We start from the raw sequence: 22660 nt of genomic DNA on the forward strand, positions 1-22660 counted from the left end.
TCTTTGTTGTGACATGTACTATTCCAAAGCTGGCAGAATTATAGTTCTGCCATGTATTTAACAAAAAGCTGCGTTTTTTTTTTATGGCATGTAATGAACAAAAGGCTGCAGATGTATTTTTATTAACTTTTTTAAATTTATTGTTGATGTTTTAAAAAGCCATATACAGAAATAATATTTGTTTTTTCTTTGTTTCCCAGATTCCTGGCAACTGGAGAGACCCTCTCTTCACTCCACTTCCAGTACCGTATTGGAATATCCACATTGTCTGGAATTGTAGCGGACACCTGCCGGGCTTTGTGGAACGTTCTCTGTCCAGAATTTATGCCCCTGCCCAATGCAGAAAAGTGGTTGGAAATCGCCGAAAAATTCTGGACAGCCTGCAATTTCCCCAACTGGGAGCGGTGGACGGGAAACACATCCGGATTATCAGGCCAAAAAACAGGCTCTGAGTACTAGAACTATAAAAAGTACTTTTCTACAGTACTCATGGCCATTGCGGATGCAGACTGTATGTTTATTGCAGTCGACATTGGGGCATTTGGCCGTGGAAATGACTCCCAGGCCTTTAAGAACTCTGACATGGGCCGGAGATTGTATGGCAACCAATTTAATTTCCCCAGGCCACGGCCTCTTCCCAACACCGAAGGTCCCCCACAGCCCTTTGTAATGGTTGGGGATGAGGCATTCCAGATGTGCCAAAACATGCTCAAGCCCTACTCCAGCCGGAACTTGGACTACACCAAAAGAATTTTTAATTACAGGCTGACCAGGGCCAGAAGAACTGTTGAGTGTGCCTTTGGTATACTTGCCTCCAGATGGCACATTCTCGGCCCAGCCATTAATCTTAAACTGGAAACAGTGGATGAGGTGGTGAAGGCCTGTGTGGTTCTACATAATTTTGTCATAGCTAGAGAGCATCCGAACTTAGATCTTGATGATGTTGCTCCTAACCCATTGCCTGAGTTTACTAAGCACCCTCTCAGGTCATCCGTTGAAGATGGCCAAATGAGGAACCAATTTGCGGCCTACTTCATCTCAGATGTAGGCCGGGTGGAATGGCAAGAGCAAATGGTGTAAAACAATTTTCTTGTTGTTGGGTTAATAAAACAATGTTTTGATACCTGTACTGAGTGCATTGTGTCTTTTTACACTCCCAATACTATTATCAACTCGCCAGGTGTACCAGTGAAATTATGATGCTGTGTTTTGTGCGTCATGAATTTACTAGTACTCCTGACCAGGTGACTATATATACACACACACAAGTTGTATGACCTTTATCATCTCGACAGTGTGTGTTCAATTAGCGACTGTGGAGAAAATACAACTAATATTTTTGTCACATGGGCCAATTTAAAAAAAAAAAAAAGGTTTGTAGATGCACGGACATCCTTTACTTTTTATTACACCAAAACATGTGACTATAAATATTATTTGTAGGATCACCACTGTGGCTTGAGTTTGAACGCACACTGGAGACATAATAGAGTTTATACAACTAATACAATACCTAGGCCTGGTGTATAACGCATATTGCGTTCACAAAGTTATCACACATGGGCATGACAATACACATATTACTTAAACTGCAGCATCTATAAAGTCTGCTTCAAATTTATGGAAAGTTAAGCAACGCTGCAGGTTAAAACTCACCTGCCCAGGTGTGATTGTGATGATACAAGGCCAGGGTAGTGGTGAAGTAAATATAACACAGGTATATCTACAATCCCCTTGCCTTGTCTCAAAAATAGTTAAATGATGATGGTAACAAAAAAAAAAGGCAAGGTAACAATAGATATGCCTTGCACTCAACACCATCCTCTATGTCTATTTCAAAAATCTAGTCCTAAATGTCCACCAACAGATCATGTTTTAAGGATTTCCTTTTTTTTTGGCTCAGGTGAAGCAGAAAAAGAAAAGATTTTATTATGAATGACGTTTGAGAGAAGATTGGGATACTTTGGGGGTGTGGAGAGACGAGGAACGGCTGGAAGTTGAGGAAGGGGTTCTAGGAGAAGGGGCGACGAAAGTACTGGGGGAAGGGAGCTCTGGAATGGACATGGAGGCAGGTTGAGACACATTAGGAGGAGAGGGTGGATGGACAAACAAAGTCCGATGCTCTGTGGTGGCGGTGCTCCTAGAAGGAGACAGAGTTGTGTCGGTGCTCCTAGAAGTGGCGGTGATCCTTGGAGACAAAGTCGTGTCAGTGCTCCTAGAAGGAGGATGCGTGTCGGTGATCCGAGCAGGAGAAGTTCTGGCGGGATTCCTAGGAGGAGAATTGGTGGCGGTGCTCTTTGGATGAGGAGTGCTGGCAGTGCTCCTTTGATGAGGAGTGCTGGCTCCTTTGATGATGTTGAGTGGTGGTGTCGGTGCTCTGAACATAAGAATAGGTGTCGGTGGCCCAAGCAAGTTCTGTGGTGGCGGTGCTCCAAGCAGGTAGTGCAGTGGTGGTGCTCCACACAGGAGCAGCGCTTGCCATAGTGGTGGTGGTGTGTCCAGCAGCACTCGGACTTGGGGTGGTGTAGTGGTGTCCGGCTTGGCTTTGAATGCAGGTGGCTGTGCAGTGATATGCACCAGAAGTCGGTAGGGAGGTGTAGCGAGTCAGCGGTGGCACTGTTGGAAATGACACCACTGACTGCTGCACATACCGATTCTGCTGCATAGCCTGCAAGTAAGCAGTATTGCAGGCCTGCAACACACTCAGCTGTTGCTCAGGACTAAGGTGTTCCGCCATGCCCTTTTCAATTTTGCTCAAAAAATGGTGCGCTGGTCTGTTGACTTCGGCTTCCAGACGCTCGAAGTGCTGGTCGACAGAGTGGAAGCGGTTTTCCATGTGGTTAAAACCACGTTCCATGAGTGAAAAACCGCCTTCCAGTCTGTCGCACAGCGACTTGAGGCTGACATGAAAGGCCTCGCTCAAGTGCATGAACTCAGGCATGACAGGCCTGTCCGAGGCCCTCTGCCGCTGGCAGGTAGTGCCCGCATAACCAGTGGCAGAGACGTGGGAAAGGGGAACACCTGCTTGACCAGCTTCCTGGTCACCAGCTGTACGTGTTGCTGACCTGCAAGCTGTTTCCTGGCTGTCGAATGGCTGGGTCGGGTCTGAGGTCGACCGATGAAGGACCGCTCCAGGGACAGGTTGCATGGTGCTGCTCCAAGTGCTGTGGAAAGAAAGGGAAAACATTACTATCATGCATTTCCAAGAAGCATCAGCTGTGGAATAGAAAAGCACATAGTAATAAGAAAAAAAAAAATAATAATAATTAATAATAATACTTACACGCTCTGCTGGCAAGGACCGGTCTCAGGAAAGCCAACTCGCTATGATAGCGGTACTTTCTTCTGCGCCTTGCCGCTGAACCTCTGCGAACTTGTCCCTCAGCACGAACATCAGTGTTGAAGCGGTCCTTCATCGAGCGCCAACGTGTGCGGACTTTGTTCACTGTTGGAAAAACAAAGAAAAAATGTTATACAATGCACTGAAGGCAACATCATTATCAGCACACACACCTGATAGAACTTTGCAAACAGTCAATGCGGCATCACAAAATAATTCTATACACAATGCAGTCACTGTTGATCCTGAGGACACTTATGTTTCCTGCTAGAATATATCTAGCAGCAAACACAACAGTATCATCAGGAGCAAGAGTGAAAGCAGGATCAATACTGCAGTTCAATACACAAAGCAATCACTGTTTTTCCTTGAAGGCATTGGTGTGTTTGATGCAAGAATATATCTTGCCACAAACACACCCCTACCATCAGGACCAAAAATAAAACCAGATTCAAGACAGCAGTTCAATACACAAAGCAATCACTGTTTTTCCAGAAGGCATTGGTGTACAAACACACCACTACCATCAGGACCAAAAATAAAACCAGATTCAAGACAGCAGTTCAATACACAAAGCAATCACTGGTTTTCCAGAAGGCATTGGTGTGTTTGATGCAAGAATATATTTTGAAACAAACACACCACTACCATCAGGACCAAAAATAAATGCAGCATCACAGATCAGCTTTATACTTACTGAACGCCCTTTTTGAAGTTGGAGAGGCGTTGTCCCAGCCATCCATCATCGCTGCGGCCACCTCATTCCAGAGCTGCCGGGTCACCACTGTGTCTTTGTACTGCTGGTCACGGCTGTCCCACAACGGGATACGCGGCGGATCAGGTGCTCGTTGTCGATGTAAACGTCTTTGTCATCCCGTTGTGGTACCTAGAAAAAAACAAAAAAATTAGAATCTTTGTAATTTTGGAGAATGAAAAAGATAGAAAAAGAAACAGAGAAGAAGCAAAATAGAAGATGAAAATAAAGACAGAAAAAAAAAAAATTTGAAAGACTATATACTTACATTGCGTCTCCTCGCCGCGACTTGGCTAGCCTGCTCCCGCACTTCACCTTCACTGCCCGTGTCCGATGTCTGAAAAGAAAAAAAAATTATTACACATTTCTAGAGGCAGCAGCTATACTTACCCAAAGGCAGCAAGATTCTTACCTCACGATCAGCTTGGGCCAGTTCTTGCCGAGATGGCGAATAGGCCGATCCAAAAGAAGACATGCTGAAATTTAAACAAAAAATACATTAGTACATAATAAATTGTACAGGACACACAGACATTATGAAGAATACTCACATTTTGGCTGCAGAAGCTTGAATCCACAGTTGGAAGGCTCTTCTATGTTCTTGTCTGGTCTCTGCAAGGCTGTCTGTAGAGTATTGGTCTGGCCCTGAAGACACCTTCTTATCAACACTCCTCCCAAACAATGTTGCTTGTTTAGGGGGAGGTTTAAACAAGTGTCTAGACATTGTTTTCTCAAATTGCGTGCGCGCAAAAAGCGCTGACGTGCGCGCATCCAAGCGCACGCCAGCGACCCCATACACTGTAATGCTATTTTTTTGCACATACTGTGCGCACACGTGCGCGCACAATTTTTTTAACGATGTAGGCGGAACAAAAAATGCAACATGTAGCGTACGGCGGGTCTGGGCGCACACCTGGAAAATGCGCAGCGCACGTAAACGCTGATGAGCGCGTGCAATCGCAAGACCCTGCGCCCGCCATGTTAGAGATAGGGGAACATTGCGCGTGCGACCAATAGCGCACGATGCGCTGCGCGATAAAACGCTAGTGTGAAACCAGCCTCACAGAAGTAATAGAATGAGGTTCCAGGCTTGCCTGTACCAAGCCTAGTACTTAAGGAAAGTGGTGGAGCGTCTATAGCCATCAGTATATGCCGGCTCTCAATATGAAGGTCCTTGAAAAAAAAAAAAAAAAAAAATTATGACTTGATTTGTTTCTGAAAGCAACTGCTCAAAATTTGTAGAAGCTCTGTCTTGGCCATTAGGTCCTTCCTCTTAAGGCTAACGCAAAAACCTCCAAGCCTTTGCCTTAGGACTCATTCAAGTGTCAGTGATTTTCCTGGTGAGCAAAAGAAAAAAAAAAAAAACGGTCTAAATTTCACCAGCTTTCTTAAATTATTTTCATCAATAATTTTCTCTGAAAAAATGAAGTACAAGTCTCCCATGTACTACAATGTTAAAAACAGCCAGCACACTGATTGCATGAGTAAGGCACTGCGCTGTCAGTGACTTTTCATGGACCCATAGACTTGTCTGTTTTTGATCTGAGTCACAGATTGACATTCCCCATACATGTCTCTGTGTGACCAAAGACAGATATGCGCTCAGCCATATAGACTATAATGCCTTCATAATCGGCCCGTGAAAAACACAGGACACATACGTCATTCACCAACGTCTCAATCAACCTTTTCCACCTTTAGGGTAGAGCGTGGTTGTGTAACCCTAGCTGCAAAGGGGGTTTTAAGGACTTTATTCCTACTATGTAGCTAAGCACTTATCGGCAGGTAGTTGCTGACTAGCTGTCCTGCCGTGTGCCGATCACTCCCGGCTCAGAGCAGTCATGGAGCACTCCTGCCAGCGAGACTCCTGCTTCCTGTGAGGTCACATCATCAGAACAGATACTTCTCTTCCGCTCTGTGGACAAGCAACGTCTTGTTAATTGATAGCATAGGTACACTCAGCTAATGCAATGACATGTAAAAAAAAAATACAAGTAAAAAAATAAAGTTTTTTATGGTTTGTTGTTCAAAAAGCCAATATTTGATTTTTCTTTATACCAAATGTATTTTTTGCATGACCCTAATGACAGGCCTAGTCCATTTGCTAACACATAAGAGCACATTTGACTTTTTTTTGCACAATAGCCTTTGCAATTCTATTACATGATCTTTTTTTTAGGTGCGAGACAACTCTTTTTTGTGGGTCCTATGCATTTTTATAGATTGATGACTTGTGCAGTTGCCCTCTATTGACAATATTAAATACTGAACTTCTCAGAATTCCCTGCTTCCTTCCTATTTTCCCTTCCATTAACCCACCTACATATATAAAAAAAAAATAATATATATATATATATATATATATATATATATTTATTATCTGGCTAAAGCAAAGCTAAACCTTCTGACAAAGTGACATAGCAGAGTAAGTAGTGGAGATTGACTCAAAGCTCTCTCTGGAACTAAGTTTCATGGTTTATGTGAGGGACAGGGGAGAATCCATTTTGGATTATAGGTTCAGGACATGTCCGTCCAACCCTAGAATGTGCCCCCACCCTTGCGTTCCCACAGGCCATAAAAAGCCATGCAATGTTTCCTTTTAATTAAAACGCCAGGAAGAAGCTCTTTACCCAAGGGTGTGAAATCTCCTGCAGCTACAGCTAGCTGGCTCCCTTTGTCTGACCAAGCACATGGAGACCTCGTGGCACAAGTTACAGCAAGGCTCAGAGGTATTGAATCTGGAAAATGACCTATAATAGATTGCACCATCTCTGAGACTAGCCGAGCATATAATCCGAATCGGCGTTCCTTTCCCCATACGCCCGTGCCCGCAGCACTCTGCGTTATTGAGTTATAAAGCATAGCTAGCAGGAATTACATTCCGTAGGCATATTTAGTCCCTATGCTCAAATAAAATCCAGTGGAACCCAGTGGCGGCACCACCGACCCATTCAGAGCTTCGAGTGGAAAGTTATGGGCCATCCACGATTCTGGACAGAAAATCATATTCTCAGACATGGGAGGAGGGAGGCAGCCCAGCCCAGGGGTGCTTGAATTTTTAGACGATTTTTTAAAATTCTTTTTTTTGTCTTTTGCCTTTAAATTTTAGTGTAGGGACTCGCAAGTGCGAGAACCTTTGACGCAGGTTGTGAGTTTGCATATTTTGGCCAAAACAGTGACCAATACCTCATATATTATATATTGTTTTATATGTTATTTTTCAGGGTGCAGCCAGGCCCAGCATTTTTGGCCTTCTAAACTAGGGTGTCTGTCCCCATGGAGTGCACTTAGGTTAGGCGAGATGTCCAGCACTATCTAATAGTATCCACGTCACAAATAGACTGTAAGTCAGTCACTGTGCATTACCTGTATGTGACCAGCGCCCTATAAAAGCCTTTTTTTTATGTGCAATTTTAGTAATAAGCAATCGTCCCTTCCACAAACCCATTTAAAGGGAACCTGTCACCAGTTTTGTGACATATCATAAAAATATCATCTTATTCAGTGTTTGCGCTGCATTCCCTAAATCCGTATATAATCCCAACTCCCCTTGTATACTCCCGAAAACCTTATTTACTTTCTCCTGCGCAGTATGATTGTCTCGGTCCGATGGGCATGATTTCGGGCCTTTGCATCCCTTCTCCCCAGCTTATGCTCATCGTCCTCCCGACATGGATAACGATCCACATTGCCATGCAACATATCGCGCCTGCTCAGAAATATCGCATTTTGCGCCTACGGGCAAAGCCGAAAACATTAGTGTGCATGCGCTGGCAAACATAGTTCTGGTACATGAGTTGGCAAGACGTGTGCCGGCGCATGACACTTCTGTTTTTCGTCTTTGCCTGCAGTTGGGTAAAGCATACTGCGCAGGTACAAAACGCGATATTTCTGAGCAGGCGCAAGATGTCCCACGGCAATGTGGATGGCGTGAGGCGTTATCCACAAAGTAGGACGGTGACCATCAGCTGATGGGAGGGATGCAGAGGCCCGAAACCACGCCCATCTGACTGGACTGAAATTACCACAGTGTGGGAGAAATTAAAAAGGTTTTTGTGAGTCAGGATTATACAAGGATTTAAGGAATGCAGCACAGACGCCGAGTAAGGTGATATTTTAATAATAATAATTTTATTTCCATAGCGCGACATATTCCGCAGCACTTTACATTATAGAGGGGACTTGTACAGACGATAGACATTACAGCATAACAATAATCACATAGATCATAACAGATACCAAGAGGCATGAAGGTCCTGCACACAAGCTTACAATCTATAAGGAAAAAGGGGAGACACGAAAGGTGGATGGTAACAACTGCTTTTATTGTTTGGACCAACCATAGTGTAAAGGCCCCGTCACACACAGCGAGATCGCTGATTTTGTGACGCCACAGCATTCTCGCTGTGTGTGACATGTATCAGCAACCGGCCCCCCTGCCGGGTATCGCTGATTGTGCAGAAGCGTCCTGGGCCATTTTTTGATCGTTGGTCTCCCGCTGGCCAGCGTGCATCGCTGTGTGTGACAGCGAGAGACCAACAATCAGCGACGCTGGGAGCTGGTATCCAAGGTAAATAGCGGGTATCTAAGAGCCACGCGCCTCTTAGTTACCCGCTGTTTACTTTGGATACCAGCTTGCCCGCTGGTCCTGATCACTGGTGAGTCTGTCTATGTGACAGCTCACCAGCGTTCAGCTAACTATGTCCCAGCGATCCCATCCACGTCGGATCGTTGGTGGGATCGCTTGGACATTGACGCGTGTAACGGGGCCTTTAGAATCGGGTGTTCCTCTTAGCTGCTATGTCACAAAACTGGTGACAGGTTCCCTTTAAAAGGGTTAGCTGTATCCTGATAATGCATTAGTTCTGAGACCTGGGCAGGTAAATACTGTTAATAAGTGACTGTAAAAGGCCACATTTGGGATACAAGGGGTAGGCGTAATGATTGCTCATCAGACATTCATTCACTCACTTGTTGTTCAACAAAAACTACTTTAATGTGTATGGCCACCATTACTGGTAGAGGGCTAAGATCTTTCCAGGTCAGATCTGCCACGTTTTTGACCATGGAAGCGTTGTGGCAATGTGGCCTATTAGCAGTCAGATCCCAGATTGCATTTTCCCAGAGCAGATTTGGAAATGGAAGATGTGATCTAACCGATTGCTCTGGACATTGACACTTTTAGCACTGCATCTAACATCCCCAAGCCAATGTTTTGCTTTACATAGAATACAACCTGGATATTACTGAAAATAATTTAATTCTGTTATTTACATAACACAATGAAAGATTTAGTGAACATATAGAATTTGTACATTAATTGACAATTTTAATACATAAAAATATTCTTATGACAAACATAGAATAGTCATAGCTCAAATACACAATAAGATTAGGTTCAGGCGACCATATCAACAATTGTCAGTTTCATCCAGAAAACTTAGATTATTTCCCCCACTTGTTGCCCGTACACAATCAGTCTTTTTTTGCAGCAGCCATTAATCATTTACAAGACCATTTATAGTTTCCCATCTTACAGAATTGCAATGTATCCGTAAAAATCATATGCTAGACTGTGGCTCCGTACGGCATCCGATTTTTTCTGTGCACCCAGGAACTTGTATAGGAGAGTCTCAACACATGGAAGAAACCAGTGCATGCTGAAATTTTTTTTTTCAGATGCAGATTTGGTCAGTGAAAAATTGCTCACCTGCCTCATTGTTATCCTTAGTTCTGTCCGTTTTTGTTTTTTTTTTTAGACAGCACTCGGACCGAAAATATGGTCGTGTGAACGAGCCCCAAGTTTATACACAGTATACAAAATGTACAATGGAGTACACAGATTAGCAAAGGACAAATACAGAATGTGGCCATAGTGACGTCAGTGGCAGAGGTGCCAGAGAGTGCCAAGTGCAGCAGATACAGTCACAGATTTTTGCCTGGTGCAGAAGAAAAGATTTCCATATGATGGCTGCTTCAGGACATCACATTATGGAAGATAAACCTGTTTGTGTAATAAGGGAACTCCTTTAGATGAATCACCATGCATGTAATACCAGGTTCTGCCAGAGCAACCGTCTATTTTGTATAATAGAGTTACAAGTGGTAAAGTCCTCCTCATCCACCACAATAGAGCTAAAATGCCCCAACAGAAGTGGAAAGTAATTAAACCGATTTGTATTTTGCTCTAAGGCCGGGGTCACACGTGCAAGAAACTCGGACGGGTCTCGCGTCTCAGTACCCGGCATTGCCGCCGGCACTCAGACTGGAGCGCTCAGTTGCATAGAAATACATGCAGCCGCACACTCCGGTCCCGAGTGCCGGGTATTGAGACGCGAGACCCGTGCGAGTATCTCACAAGTGTGACCCTGGCCTAAGTGTCATAATGCTAGAATGTTACACAGAATAGTCTATGTTCACATTCTGAACATTTCATGTGTCTTCATCCAGATTTGTTTCTCCTTCGTTTAAAAAGTACTTAAAGAGAACCTGTCACGGCTTCCGATATGTCCATTCAAGTAAATGCTGGTATTCTCCATAAAATAGCAATTCTTAGCCATCTTCATAGGTGCACTGTCCTGAAAATATATGAATACATTTGACTTGTCTCTTTCCAATTTGCTACTTATCAGCACTATCATCCAGTTTTCAATTTATTCATAAATTTCAAGGAGGAATAACAGATGAACACCATAATGCGGAGTTCTAAGAATGGAGGCTACAGAATTGTGATTTCATTAAGAAAACTAAAAATGTACTGAAATAGACATGCAGCCAACTGGATAGTGAGGTTGGAAAGTGACAGTAGCTCACTCTACAACAAACCATTCTGGATGCTTAAAATTAGTCTACACTACAGCACGTGGTTTCATAATCTGACATTAGAAAATAAAAAAGGATGACATTTTCTATAACTGTGCAGCTATATAAATTTAGGCTGCATTCACACAGCATTACAGAATGCTGTAGATAAACCCCGATGTCTATGCCGGCAGCTGCAAGGCTAAAAAAAGGGTGACAGATTCCCTTTAATGAGCGGGCACCCTTGATAACCCGGCAGTTGCTGGAAGCCAGCGGCTGCAACTGTGCGTGCTCCTGCCTCTGCCACCCACCGCTCCCCTCCCCCGCCGTTTTCTATCACAATGATTCATGTTTAAGCCGAGGGGGGCGTTTTCAGCACAAAAAATGTGCTGAAAAACTCGACTTATACATGAGTATATACGGTAGTTCTTTGTGATGTACAGTACATGATCATTGCACATTGCATTACTGATAGCGCATAAATTGGAAGTGAACATTGCAAACAAACCGTTCTAATTACCGTAACAGTGCAGTCTTACAATATTTTTATACATAGATGTATCTACATACACATTAGAAAAAAAATTAACGCCACTCCAAAAATATAAATATATTTTGCGTTTTTCATGGTTTCTCCCAACTGAACTCAACTTTTAAGAGATGGATTCCGGTTTTTTAAATTCTTATGTCTTAAAAACTTGCGCAGCTCCTCCAGCTCTTGGGGTCCAAGGCTCTGGTCAACCCCTGGCATAAGCTGGTTACTTAATGGGGAAACAGTGTAACCATTTTTATACAGAAAGAACCGCTTGGTGCACTCAAAAGTGGCAAACATCAAACCGAAATAAGGAACAACCTGTCAAGAAGAAAAGCGGGCATTAATGGAAAACATGAAAATGATGCTGCAAAACCAACACAAATGAATAGAATTCTGCCTTTACAAATGTATCAATAAGTCTATCTTCATCCTATTGCAAGCTAACGAAAATTTGAAGTGGAGTATTGTGATTTATGGGACCAGTATCTTGGGGGGTTACTAGTTTAATCAAGCAGATTTTGGAACACAGAACACTATTGCGTGCCTAGATACTCAAACAATATGAATTAGCAAAGAGGCTGAGGACAAAGAGTAAACTCACTGCATTTTTCACCAATTAGGTTTACAAACTTAGCCCCCTGCTAATTCCACTTCCTACATGTTCAAAATCTGAAATCCAGCACCTTCTAACTTAGCCAATAAATAACACTTCTCAATCCATATCCAAAATGGAAATAACGTGGCTCTCCATAGATAGTCGGCAAAATGATTATCAAATATAACTGCAAAAATGCTCGTTTTTACACGCTGTATCCAACAATATCCATCTATCAAAGGGGATTTTCTGGGACCACTGTATTTTTTTCCTATTGAGCCAAGAACGAGGCAGGTAGTCAATAAGTACCTACAGTACCTGTGAAGCCCAGCGCCAATCTCTGCCGGCTCAATGCTCCTGCCGGCATTCCTGATCTTGACATAGCAGATGCTTGTCATCCGCTCTGCTGTAAGGCCATGACTGCCATGCCAATTGTCAGCAGGCTCCCCACTGCATAACCGCAGAGAGCTGGCTGTCAATCTGCTGAGGTCATTAGTGACGTCCTGTCAACACAGCAGGCGGGAGTTGATGCTATGTTGATGTGAAGCACCAGAATCTCTGGCAGAGTAGTTTGTCATCACTTTGAGTGGGTGCCAGGCAGAATAGGCAAGTAGGTAGCAACTACCTGCCTGTTAGTACCTCGCCCAATAAGAAAAAAAAATAAGAGTCCAAGAAAATGGGAATAACCCTTTAAATGTAGTTTCACCCAAGTGAAATACTCATTCGTAGGGTGACTTACAGTCTTTAAACAAGCTGATAATAAGTGAAACAACTGATCTCAGAAATACTAAATAGATTATTGGCCAGTGTAAAGGTACTGTCACACTAAGCGATATCGCTAGCAATCAGGGCTGTGGAGTCGGTAAGCCACAGTTGCGACTCCGACTCCTGGATTTTATCAGGCTCCGACTCCGACTCCTTCATAAATGGCCAATTCATAACAACAAATTTACTGTTGTAAAATATTAAACATCGTGCTTATTCAGTTTCTCACCATCATATAAGTAATCAGACCACTTAGAGCAAAAACTACATTGATTAGAATACAATTAGAATATAGCAAATAACTTTTATAAACTTTTCTAAACTGTAAGTAAATGTGCAATAAACACTTTTATGCAGTTAATAAGAAGAAATCTATAAATTTGTCCTCAGAAAAAGTATTGCCTCTGTCAGATCCTCCTTCATGGATGCCCTCAAATCTGATCTAATTATTTTGAGAGCAGAGAACAACCTCTCTACACTAACTTGTGTTGGTGGCAAAGCAGTAACCACTCGGGCAACATCTCTGACAATGTCAGGATACAGAGGAATCGCTTGTTGCACTGTTATTTTTGATGAACGGTCAAATTTCTCAATTTCTTTTAGTGCACATGAAAAATTCTGCTGAAATGTATTGGCTGTGTTCCTTGATGGGGATGACTCTTCTTCTATGCGGGAACGCTTTGCACGGTCCTTGTGATCCAAATATTTTTCGAAATTAAATTCTTCATCAGTTGATGATGAGGGTGAAGATGTGGCAGGACGACCAAATTCTTCTTGTTCCTCCTGACTGTTCTGCAACCCTTTCATCCTTACTGCTATTTCAAACAGAGCTTCTTTTCCTTTACTTAGCTGTTGATCATCTAGAAGAATCCGATGCATTGGGTCTACATAAACAGCTTCCAAGAATGTTATTTTGTAATAGTAGCTCCTCTCTCCGTTTCATTGATGTAGCAATGCCACTTGCAATTAACCCTCCTCTTTGGGAGAGGCGAAACATCAGGTTCTTCCACTCCTTTAAGAAAATACCTGGAGTTAAGTCCTCTGCTTGTAATTTTTTAGTCACTGTAAATGGGTGCTCTAGCAATTTTTCCAGCTCAGTCACCTGATTCCACTGACTTTCATTTAGCGTCAGTTGAGGGTTAGCCATGTCTACAAGAAAGGTTTTCAGTTCAACCAAGCGCTGAATCATTAAGTAAGTACTGCCCCATCGTGTGGCTTGATCAATAATTGCCCCTTTTCCAGCACGTCTCTTCAAAATTGAGTCAACATTAGGGGTTCTGGCAACAGTAGCCAATTTTCTCACCTTGCCAATCAGTGCAGCAGCATGTCCTTCTTGCAGACTGTCTCTTATAGCCAGCTGTAGCGTATGCACAACACAGCGCATGTGATGAATGAAAGAACATATTGACACAGTTTCAACAAGATCATCTAGACTATCATGTTGCTGTTCATCTGAAGCAACTTCAGTTTGCTCCTCAGTTACATTTCTGTGTCTGTGGACCCAGAATGTTCTTCTAGCTGCTGGTCACCATCATTACTCTCATTCATTAGCTTAATAGTACTTATCATATTTGAAGCATTGTCAGTTACGACAGAAAGAACTTGCTCTTTTTTAAGTTCATAGTCTTGCATAACCTTTTCCACCAAGACCTGGAGAAACTCACTGGTGTGATGAGCTTTGGTGTCTTTTACTGCCAATGTCTTGGTAACTATTTCATTTTTGTCACAAACAAATCGGACATTGATGGCAAAATAGTTCACTCTGTGACGTGTGCAGGCATCCATTTTAAGAAACAGAAAGCGCCCCTTGAGAGTTTTTTTAAGTTCTTCCTTTTGTTTAAAAGCTTCTTCGATTACTAATTTTCTAATACTCTCTCTCCAGAGAAACACCAAGCTTGCGGGCCATTTCCCCATTCAGACACATAAAAGCTGGTCGTGAAAATAATGAAATAGGCACACTATCCTTTACAACAAGCTCTATGATCTGTTTTTTAAATGTATCTACTGTCATTGTCACAGTAACTTTGTCACTGACAAAATATCTTGCAACTGATGGCTGCAATGTTCTCTGCTCCTTTGTTTGGCTGGAAGAGCTGGGCACTGGTTCATTGGTTTGGATGCAGTCTTTCTCATCCACTGCTTTCAGTACTTCTGGATGAAAGCGCTGTAAATGTCTCTTTAGATTAGTAGCTCTGGTAGGAGCATTTTTATCTTTGCCTGAATATGCACTCATCTTGGCTTCACAGCATTTGTTTTCGTCTGGATCATTTGTCATACACTGACAGACATAATGTTTTCTATCTTGAGTGATGGTGAAATGTTCAAATACAGCTGATTTAATGTGATGCTTCTTTGACATTCTCAGGTTTTTAATTCTGCATTCACAATCCAAATGACAATTGTTTTTCCTAAAAACAATTGTACAAAATTATTGCCAGGTCGTACAACTGATATAGTGGTCAGTAATACTGTTATTATTCCTCATGTACTCACAGTTAACTGATGCAAAGTTTGTTGAAAGGATAATACTTCTTACAGTCTTCCTCTTCTGAGTAGCAGGCAGCTGTGAGATGCTTGGAAGACGCACACCTAGTATGATCTAGTCTAGAGGAGGAGCTTTACTACTAAGAATTTGCAACACATTTTCACTTTCAGTTTCATACATTGTAAGTAGGGGGGTTGGGGCAGCATGAGGTTAACCAAGTATAAGATTAGATAAGGGCAGTGGAGAACATGACACACAAGAAGTAAGAAATGTCTCTATCTCCAGCAGAACTGCTTATCACTGTTGTTCATAGTTTGATAGAACATATATATTTGAGTAACATTTATAAAATTCATATGAAAGTTCAATTATGAAATATTAATACATTTTTTTTAAGCTGGAGTCGGAGTCGGTACATTTCTACCGACTCCGACTCCAACCAAAAGTAACTCCGACTCCACGACACCGACTCCACAGCCCTGCTAGCAATATCGCTATAACTTGTGACGTTATAGCGATATTGCCAGCGATATCACTGTGTGTGACCTACGACCCGCTCCCTCGCTGGTTGTCGCTGATCACGCGAGAACGTCCTGGACTTTTTCTCGTTGTCAGCTTCCTGCGGCGCTTCCTGTGGAGAGACGAGCGTGGAGCCGGGCGGGAGGACGTCAGGATCGCCTAGTGTGACAGGTAAGTAGCGACCCCCGACCCCTGCGATGTCGCTGGTGAGATCTGCCTGTGTGGCAGCTCACTAGCGACCACTTAGTGATGCACCAGCAATCCTGACCGCGTCATATTGCTGGTCGGGATCGCTGGTGCATCGCTAATGGTACTGTCACACTTAGCGATGTACCAGCGATATGACTCGGTCAGGATCGCTGGTGCATCGCTAAGTGGTCGCTAGTGAGCTGCCACACAGGCAGATCTCACCAGCGACATCGCTGGGGACGGGGGGGGGGGTCGCTACTTACCTGTCACACTAGGCGATCCTGCATCCTCCCGCCTGGCTCCACGCTCGTCTCTCCACAGGAAGTGCCGCAGGAAGCTGTCGACGAGAAACAGTCCAGGACGTTCTTGCACGATCTGCGGTTACCAGCGGGGGAGCGGGTCGTAGGTAAGTATCACACACAGCGATATCGCTAGCAATATCGCTATAACGTCACAAGTTATAGTGATATTGCTAGCGATATCGCTTAGTGTGACAGTACCTTAAGGCTGACAGTACCTTAAGTTTACATTATACAGGTCGGTTATCAGGCCCAATAATTTGCTAATGTAATCAGGCTGCCAATCACCCAACGAATGACCAAAATGTTAATTTGTCATGTGAATCTTTAAGCTCACTGAGAATATCATTGTTCTCTGCAGCACATGTCTGGTTTACATAGGACAATGAGCTGCCATCATGATTTATCTCTATGTGCACAGAACAATTTGGTTATAAAAGAGCTGGCGTTCAGCTTATACACTGCTCAAAAAAATAAAGAGAACACTTAAACAACAGAAAATAACTCCAAGTAAATCAAACTTCTGTGAAATCAAACTGTCCACTTAGGAAGCAACACTGATTGACAATCAATGTCACATGCTGTTGTGCAAATGGAATAGACAACAGATGGAAATTATTTTTGCAATTATCAAGACACCCTCAATAAAGGAGTGGTTTTGTAGGTGGGGACCACATCTCAGTACCAATGCTTTCTGGCTGATGTTTTGGTCACTTTTGAATGTTGGTTGTGCTTTCACACTCGTGGTAGCATGAGACGGACTCTACAACCCACACAAGTGGCTCAGGTAGTGCAGCTCATCCAGGATGGCAAATCAATGCGAGCTGTGGCAAGGTTTGCTGTGTCTGTCAGTGTAGTGTCCATAGGCTGGAGGCGCTACCAGGAGACGTGGAGGGGGCCGTAGGAGGGCAACAACCCAGCAGGACCGCTACCTCCGCCTTTGTGCAAGGAGGAACAGGAGGAGCATTGCCAGAGCCCTGCAAAATGACCTTCAGTAGGCCACAAATGTGCATGTGTCTACACAAATGGTTAGAAACCGACTCCATGTGGATGGTCTGAGGGCCCAACATCCACAGATGGGGGTTGTGCTCACAGCCCAACACCGTACAAGACGCTTGGCATTTGCCACAGAACACCAGGATTGGCAAATTCGCCACTGGCACCCTGTGCTCTTCACAGATGAAAACAGGTTCACACTGAGCACATGTGACAGACGTGACAAAGTCTGGAGACACCATGGAGAGCGATCTGCTTTGCCTGCAACATCCTTCAGCATTACCGGTTTGGCAATGGATCAGTAATGGTGTGGGGTGGCATTTCTTTGGAGGGCCGCACAGCCCTCCATGTGCTCCACAGAGGTAGCCTGACTGCCATTAGAAACCTAGATGAGATCCTCAGACCCCTTGTGAGACCATATGCTGGCGTGGTTGGCCCTGGGTTCCTCCTAATGCAGGACAATGCCAGACCTCATGTGGCTGGAGTGTGTCAGCAGTTCCTGAAAGATGTAGGCATTGAAGCTATGGACAGCCCAACCGTTCCCCAGACCTGAACCCGACTGAACCCATCCACCAATGTCACGTTGCACCACAATGTCACGTTGCACCACAGACTGCCGAACGAACTTTCTTCTTCTTGTGGATATCTGCTGTGCTCACCAGCGAATTCGTGCACCCACCTGTGGATTAATGAACTCAGCCCAAAGTGGTTCTCATTTGGATGCGATGCAAGCTCCCAGTCCTCCCTCTCCTGCTGTCCAGGAGTTGGTGGATGCTTTAGTCCAGGTCTGGGAGTAGATCCCTCAGGAGACCATCCGCTGCCTCATCAGGAGCATGCCCAGGCGTTGTAGGGAGGTCATACAGGCACGTGGAGGCCACACACAATACTGAGCATCATTTTGACTTGTTTTAAGGACATTACATTCCACTTTAAATTTTGTGTGGGACTCCAAATCCAGGCCTCCATTGGTTAATAAATTTGATTTGCATTGATGATTTTTGTGTGATTTTCTTGTCAGCACATTCAACTTTGTACAGAACAAAGTATTCAATGACAATATGTCATTCATTTAGATCTAGGATGTGTTATTTGAGCGTTCCCTTTATTTTTTGGAGCAGCGTATATAGCCAATCAGCTATATGTTGGCAGCTGTAAAACACACCCTTAAAGTACACTTAACCATCACACAGACTAGAACAGATATAGTAATAATACCAAACATTTGGGGCTTAAGGGCCTGTCACACTAAGAGATATCGCTAGCAATATCGCTATAACTAGTGACGTTATAGCGATATTGCTAGCGATATCGCTGTGTCTGATACTTACCTACGACCCCTCCCCCGCTGCTTATCGCTGATCGAGCGAGAACAGGCTGGACCATTTCTCGTCGTCTTTTTCCTGTGGCGCTTCCTGCTGTGACGACGAGCGACGCGTGGAGCCGGGCGGGAGGACGCAGATCGCCTGGTGTGACAGGTAAGTAGCGACCCCCGTCCCCAGCGATGTCGCTGGTGAGATCTGCCTGTGTGGCAGCTCACTAGCGACCACTTAGCGATGTACCAGCGATCCTGACCGCGTCATATCGCTGGTCGGGATCGCTGGTACATCGCTAAGTGTGACAGTACCCTTATCCTTTTTGAACAATTCCTTATTTTTAGTAGGAAGGTGTCCTTCACAATAGCCGGATCGCAAAGTGCTCCTCTGCAGGGACCACAAGTTATCAGCTGTAATGTGGGAAAACCAAATACCCCTACATATAGTGTAAGGGTTGTATACTTATAGGACACAGTTAAGAAACAAATAAACATGAAAAGTTTACCTTAACCAGATTTGCAGTCAGTCCACTCCAAAGACCAAGCACACCTTTTGTTTTCACAATTTGTCTAAAGCAATCAAGCACACCATTGAAGTGGACATCCACTCCCCCACAATGAGGAAGGACCTGGCTTTGTGCCTATGATAACAAAGATAATTATATTTACATTGCTGAAAAACAAAAGCTTAGGATCAATGCAAACACTGCAATAATACTATTGGTCATCTTTTAAACTTTATGGATCCTGCTGATGATGGGCAGTGGAAGTAAAATTTGGTGCTTTTAATCTGCAAGACAATAGTGAAGGAGCATTGTTAAAACAGCCTGCATCATGATAACCTCACCATGTAAACAGGCTGACGATCGATCACCTGATGAAGGAGCAAAAACGCTTGTTCAGTGAGAAATTCTTTGTATGCCGAAAAAAAAAAAAAACACTCAGAGTATCATCCTGTCAAACCAGGACTTGTGCTGCCGAGAACTATGGCAACCTATGTGCATAGAGCCATCTAGTATAGATTACTATAGATTATCAGTGTGCGCATTGTTTACTGCGTGTGAACAGGCAATTAAATGACCGCCGGTCAGTACAAAAATCGACCAGTTACCAGTCATATTGAGCTGCCGGATGGTCCGTGTAATCGGATTCTTACAGTGAATTCAACATACCGAAATTATGGAATAAAACAGGAAGAAATATTTCCAGCACCTGGTAAAATTTCAGTAGACCATTTCATGGAAAAATTAAAATTGGAATATAGATAAGGGCAAAGCAACGCGTTTCGAATGTTTAGCAACGTTTTTTGTCAGGGCTAATCTAATTGATAAACCGGCACCAAAACTCAAAAAGGTAAAGTAGTATAAACTAAAAGCTTTATCCAACTTCCTTCTTAAAAGTTCCACTTTCCTAAATGCAAAAAAAAAAAAAAAAAAAAAAAATTTTTTTTTTTTGAAACATCATTTTTATTGATTTTGTAATGAAGTTGCATATTACAAGTTATAAACATTGCATTGAATTGCTACAAAGAACATATTTAAACATGCTTATCACCTAAGCCTAAATAGAAGCAAATATAAACTCAACAAATATAAAATTATCAAACCCCCTTACGTCCACATTTTCATAATTCCAGCTCCACCTTATCCTCCATATAGTTCATATAACACATTTCAGTTTACACTGATTACCACTCAAATCCTCTAATAGATACCAATCCGAATCCACAAAGGCGCTCATTAAGTCTTGAATTTCTCTGGTGGTCAGTGACGTTTCTATAAACACTCTCCATTTTTAAAAAAATGTTTTTGTCATTTTATCTTTATTTCTTTCTGTTTCTCTTTTTTCCAAAAATAAGACCGATGTTAAACCTTCCTTGATCTCTTTTACCCCTGGGAGTGTTTTAGCTAGCCAGTGTTGAAGAATTAGACGTTGTCATGATCACGTGTGTCAGGACGCAGATGATGTCGCAAGGCGAACCCATAACACACGTGACCCTGGATACACCGCCTCCAGTGGGGCGAATTTAAATAATAAAGCGTGCAGGTGGATACGCCGCCTCCACCTGGCGGATTTAGGTATTACACGCTATGCAAACATATCTGGAAACACCGCCTCCAGTAAGGCGCATTTAAATAATAAGGGGGGAACCTGGGTAACATTAACAATGGTGGGCCCTGCTATAGGGAAAAGGGAATTGGAGACCTCCTGAGCTCCCCTGAGCCAGTGTCCCTGCACTCCTAACATTCCCTATGCCGGTTTCGCACCGGGCGCCGCACGCGTACCTTAACGCCCTTGCTCACCCTGACCCTAAACCCTCACTAGGGAATGGGTCGGTGCGGAGACTAATCCCACCACTGCACTAATAACACACATGAGGAAAGAGACAATACAGGGGGACACCACTTAGCTTTGCTCTGTTGCGTGCGCTCCTAGCAACAGAGCCCTCCACCTGAGTGCATCTTCTCCACCCGGATCCATCACCATAACAGGATCCTTCACCTTAGTGCAACCTTGGAGCAGAGTCCAACACCAGTTGTAGCTGCTTAGAACCAGAGTCCCAAGGAGGAGTTCAGTTTCTGCCACGAAGTCAAGCATGCTTGAGTCCAGCTCAGCGGCCAAGTCCCACATGGTGAGTGCCACTCTCCATAGTAGCCACTCCACCAGACCATGCAGACACTTCCCGCTGACACCATCACTGCGACTCCACCACGCCATGCCAGCCCTTCGTCCAGACACCATAGCTGACACTCTTCCCCCCTGGCTAAGCTGCGCAGGACTCCTCACCAGCTCCATCCTTCATCCAGGCTCTCCAAAAACAGAGTGAACACAAACTCACAATAGCACAGGCCATGATTGCACACCTCTAGCACACCTTTATAGGGTGAAACACCTGATACATGATTAAGTGCACCCCTAAATTCGCCAGGTGGAGGTGGCGTATCCACCTGCACGTATTATTATTTAAATTCGCCCCACTGGAGGCGCTGTATCCAGGGTCACGTGTGTTATGGGTCCGCCTTGCGGTATCATCTGCGTCCCGACACACATGACCATGACAGACGTTTTGTCACCATTGCAATGGTGTGAAACAAGTCATGTAGCCGTCCCCCTCTTGTTTTACCCATCGTAAAGTGAAATAACCAACATAATGGATCTACTTCTACCCATATCCCACATATCTTCAGATACATATCCTGGACTTTTAACCAGAGTTCTGGGACATGACCACAATCCATGTTCTGTGTCTGTTTTGGGCATTGTACATTTTGGGAAACTTGTCTGCCTATCAGGATTCTGCGGAGTCGGAGGTATATTGAAGCCACGTATTGTTTTATGCATTATTCTGAACTGACTATCTCTCCATTGTTCATTGATGATATGCTTTCTTACCAATTCCCAGCCCCGCAGAATCTTATGCTCAAATTCTTCATCATGTATATGTTTTTCCCATTTGTGAAATATTTTGCCCTTCCCTGAAGGGCGTAATATGTCCCTCAGCATCCTATATATTGAGGTGATAGATATTTCTCCAATGTCTTTGGTAACCAAGTCCTCCCATATTTCTGAATCGATTTCCTTCCTCACATCCTGAAGGAGGTCTAATACATAATGCTTGGACTATATAACATCAAATGAAATCTCAGCAGCTCAAATTTGTCTATCATTTCCAATCCCGTCAACCAGCGGCCTTCTTGTAGATGTAGTAAGTCCCCTAACGTCTGTATACCTTTCCCCAACCACTCTGTGTATAATTTATTTTCTCTTCCTAATCTAAAGGCAGGAAATGCCCAAGGATTCAGGTGTTTTCGACACTCTCCACGACATTCTTAGTTTTTTCTTACTGCCTTCCATGTGGCAATGGTATCTTTACATATTACCGAATATTTCATGTTTGGCGGTATGTGTGACAGCGGCTCGCAAAGCTTGCCATCTTGATTAGGTGGCAGCGACCCAGCAGCGAGAGGGGTAGATTTCCCCACCTCTCCAACTCCTCTATTTTGTCTATGATAGGCTTATAATTGAGATCATAAATCTGTTTCGGGGGTTCTCCCCAAATAAATTCCCAA

The 22660-nt window shown here is 43.6% G+C and overlaps 1 protein-coding gene across 1 annotated transcript in view; it reads right to left on the reverse strand.

Moving 5' to 3' along the window:
• Positions 1-9335: 9335 nt before the first annotated feature.
• Positions 9336-22660, reverse strand: part of SLC25A43 (solute carrier family 25 member 43) — a 125633-nt gene continuing 112308 nt past the window's right edge. Inside the window, exons 4-5 of the mRNA XM_073560969.1 lie at positions 19097-19231; positions 9336-11748 (exon numbers count right to left, since the gene is read on the reverse strand). Coding sequence (XP_073417070.1) covers positions 11542-11748; positions 19097-19231 — 342 coding nt within the window. The 3' untranslated portion in view covers positions 9336-11541. The remainder of the gene's footprint in view (positions 11749-19096; positions 19232-22660) is intronic.

Source organism: Dendrobates tinctorius, unplaced genomic scaffold, assembly GCF_039654945.1.
Source record: "Dendrobates tinctorius isolate UK_male_01 unplaced genomic scaffold, ASM3965494v1 ptg000309l, whole genome shotgun sequence".
In the NCBI taxonomy this organism is placed as follows: Eukaryota; Metazoa; Chordata; class Amphibia; order Anura; family Dendrobatidae; genus Dendrobates; species Dendrobates tinctorius.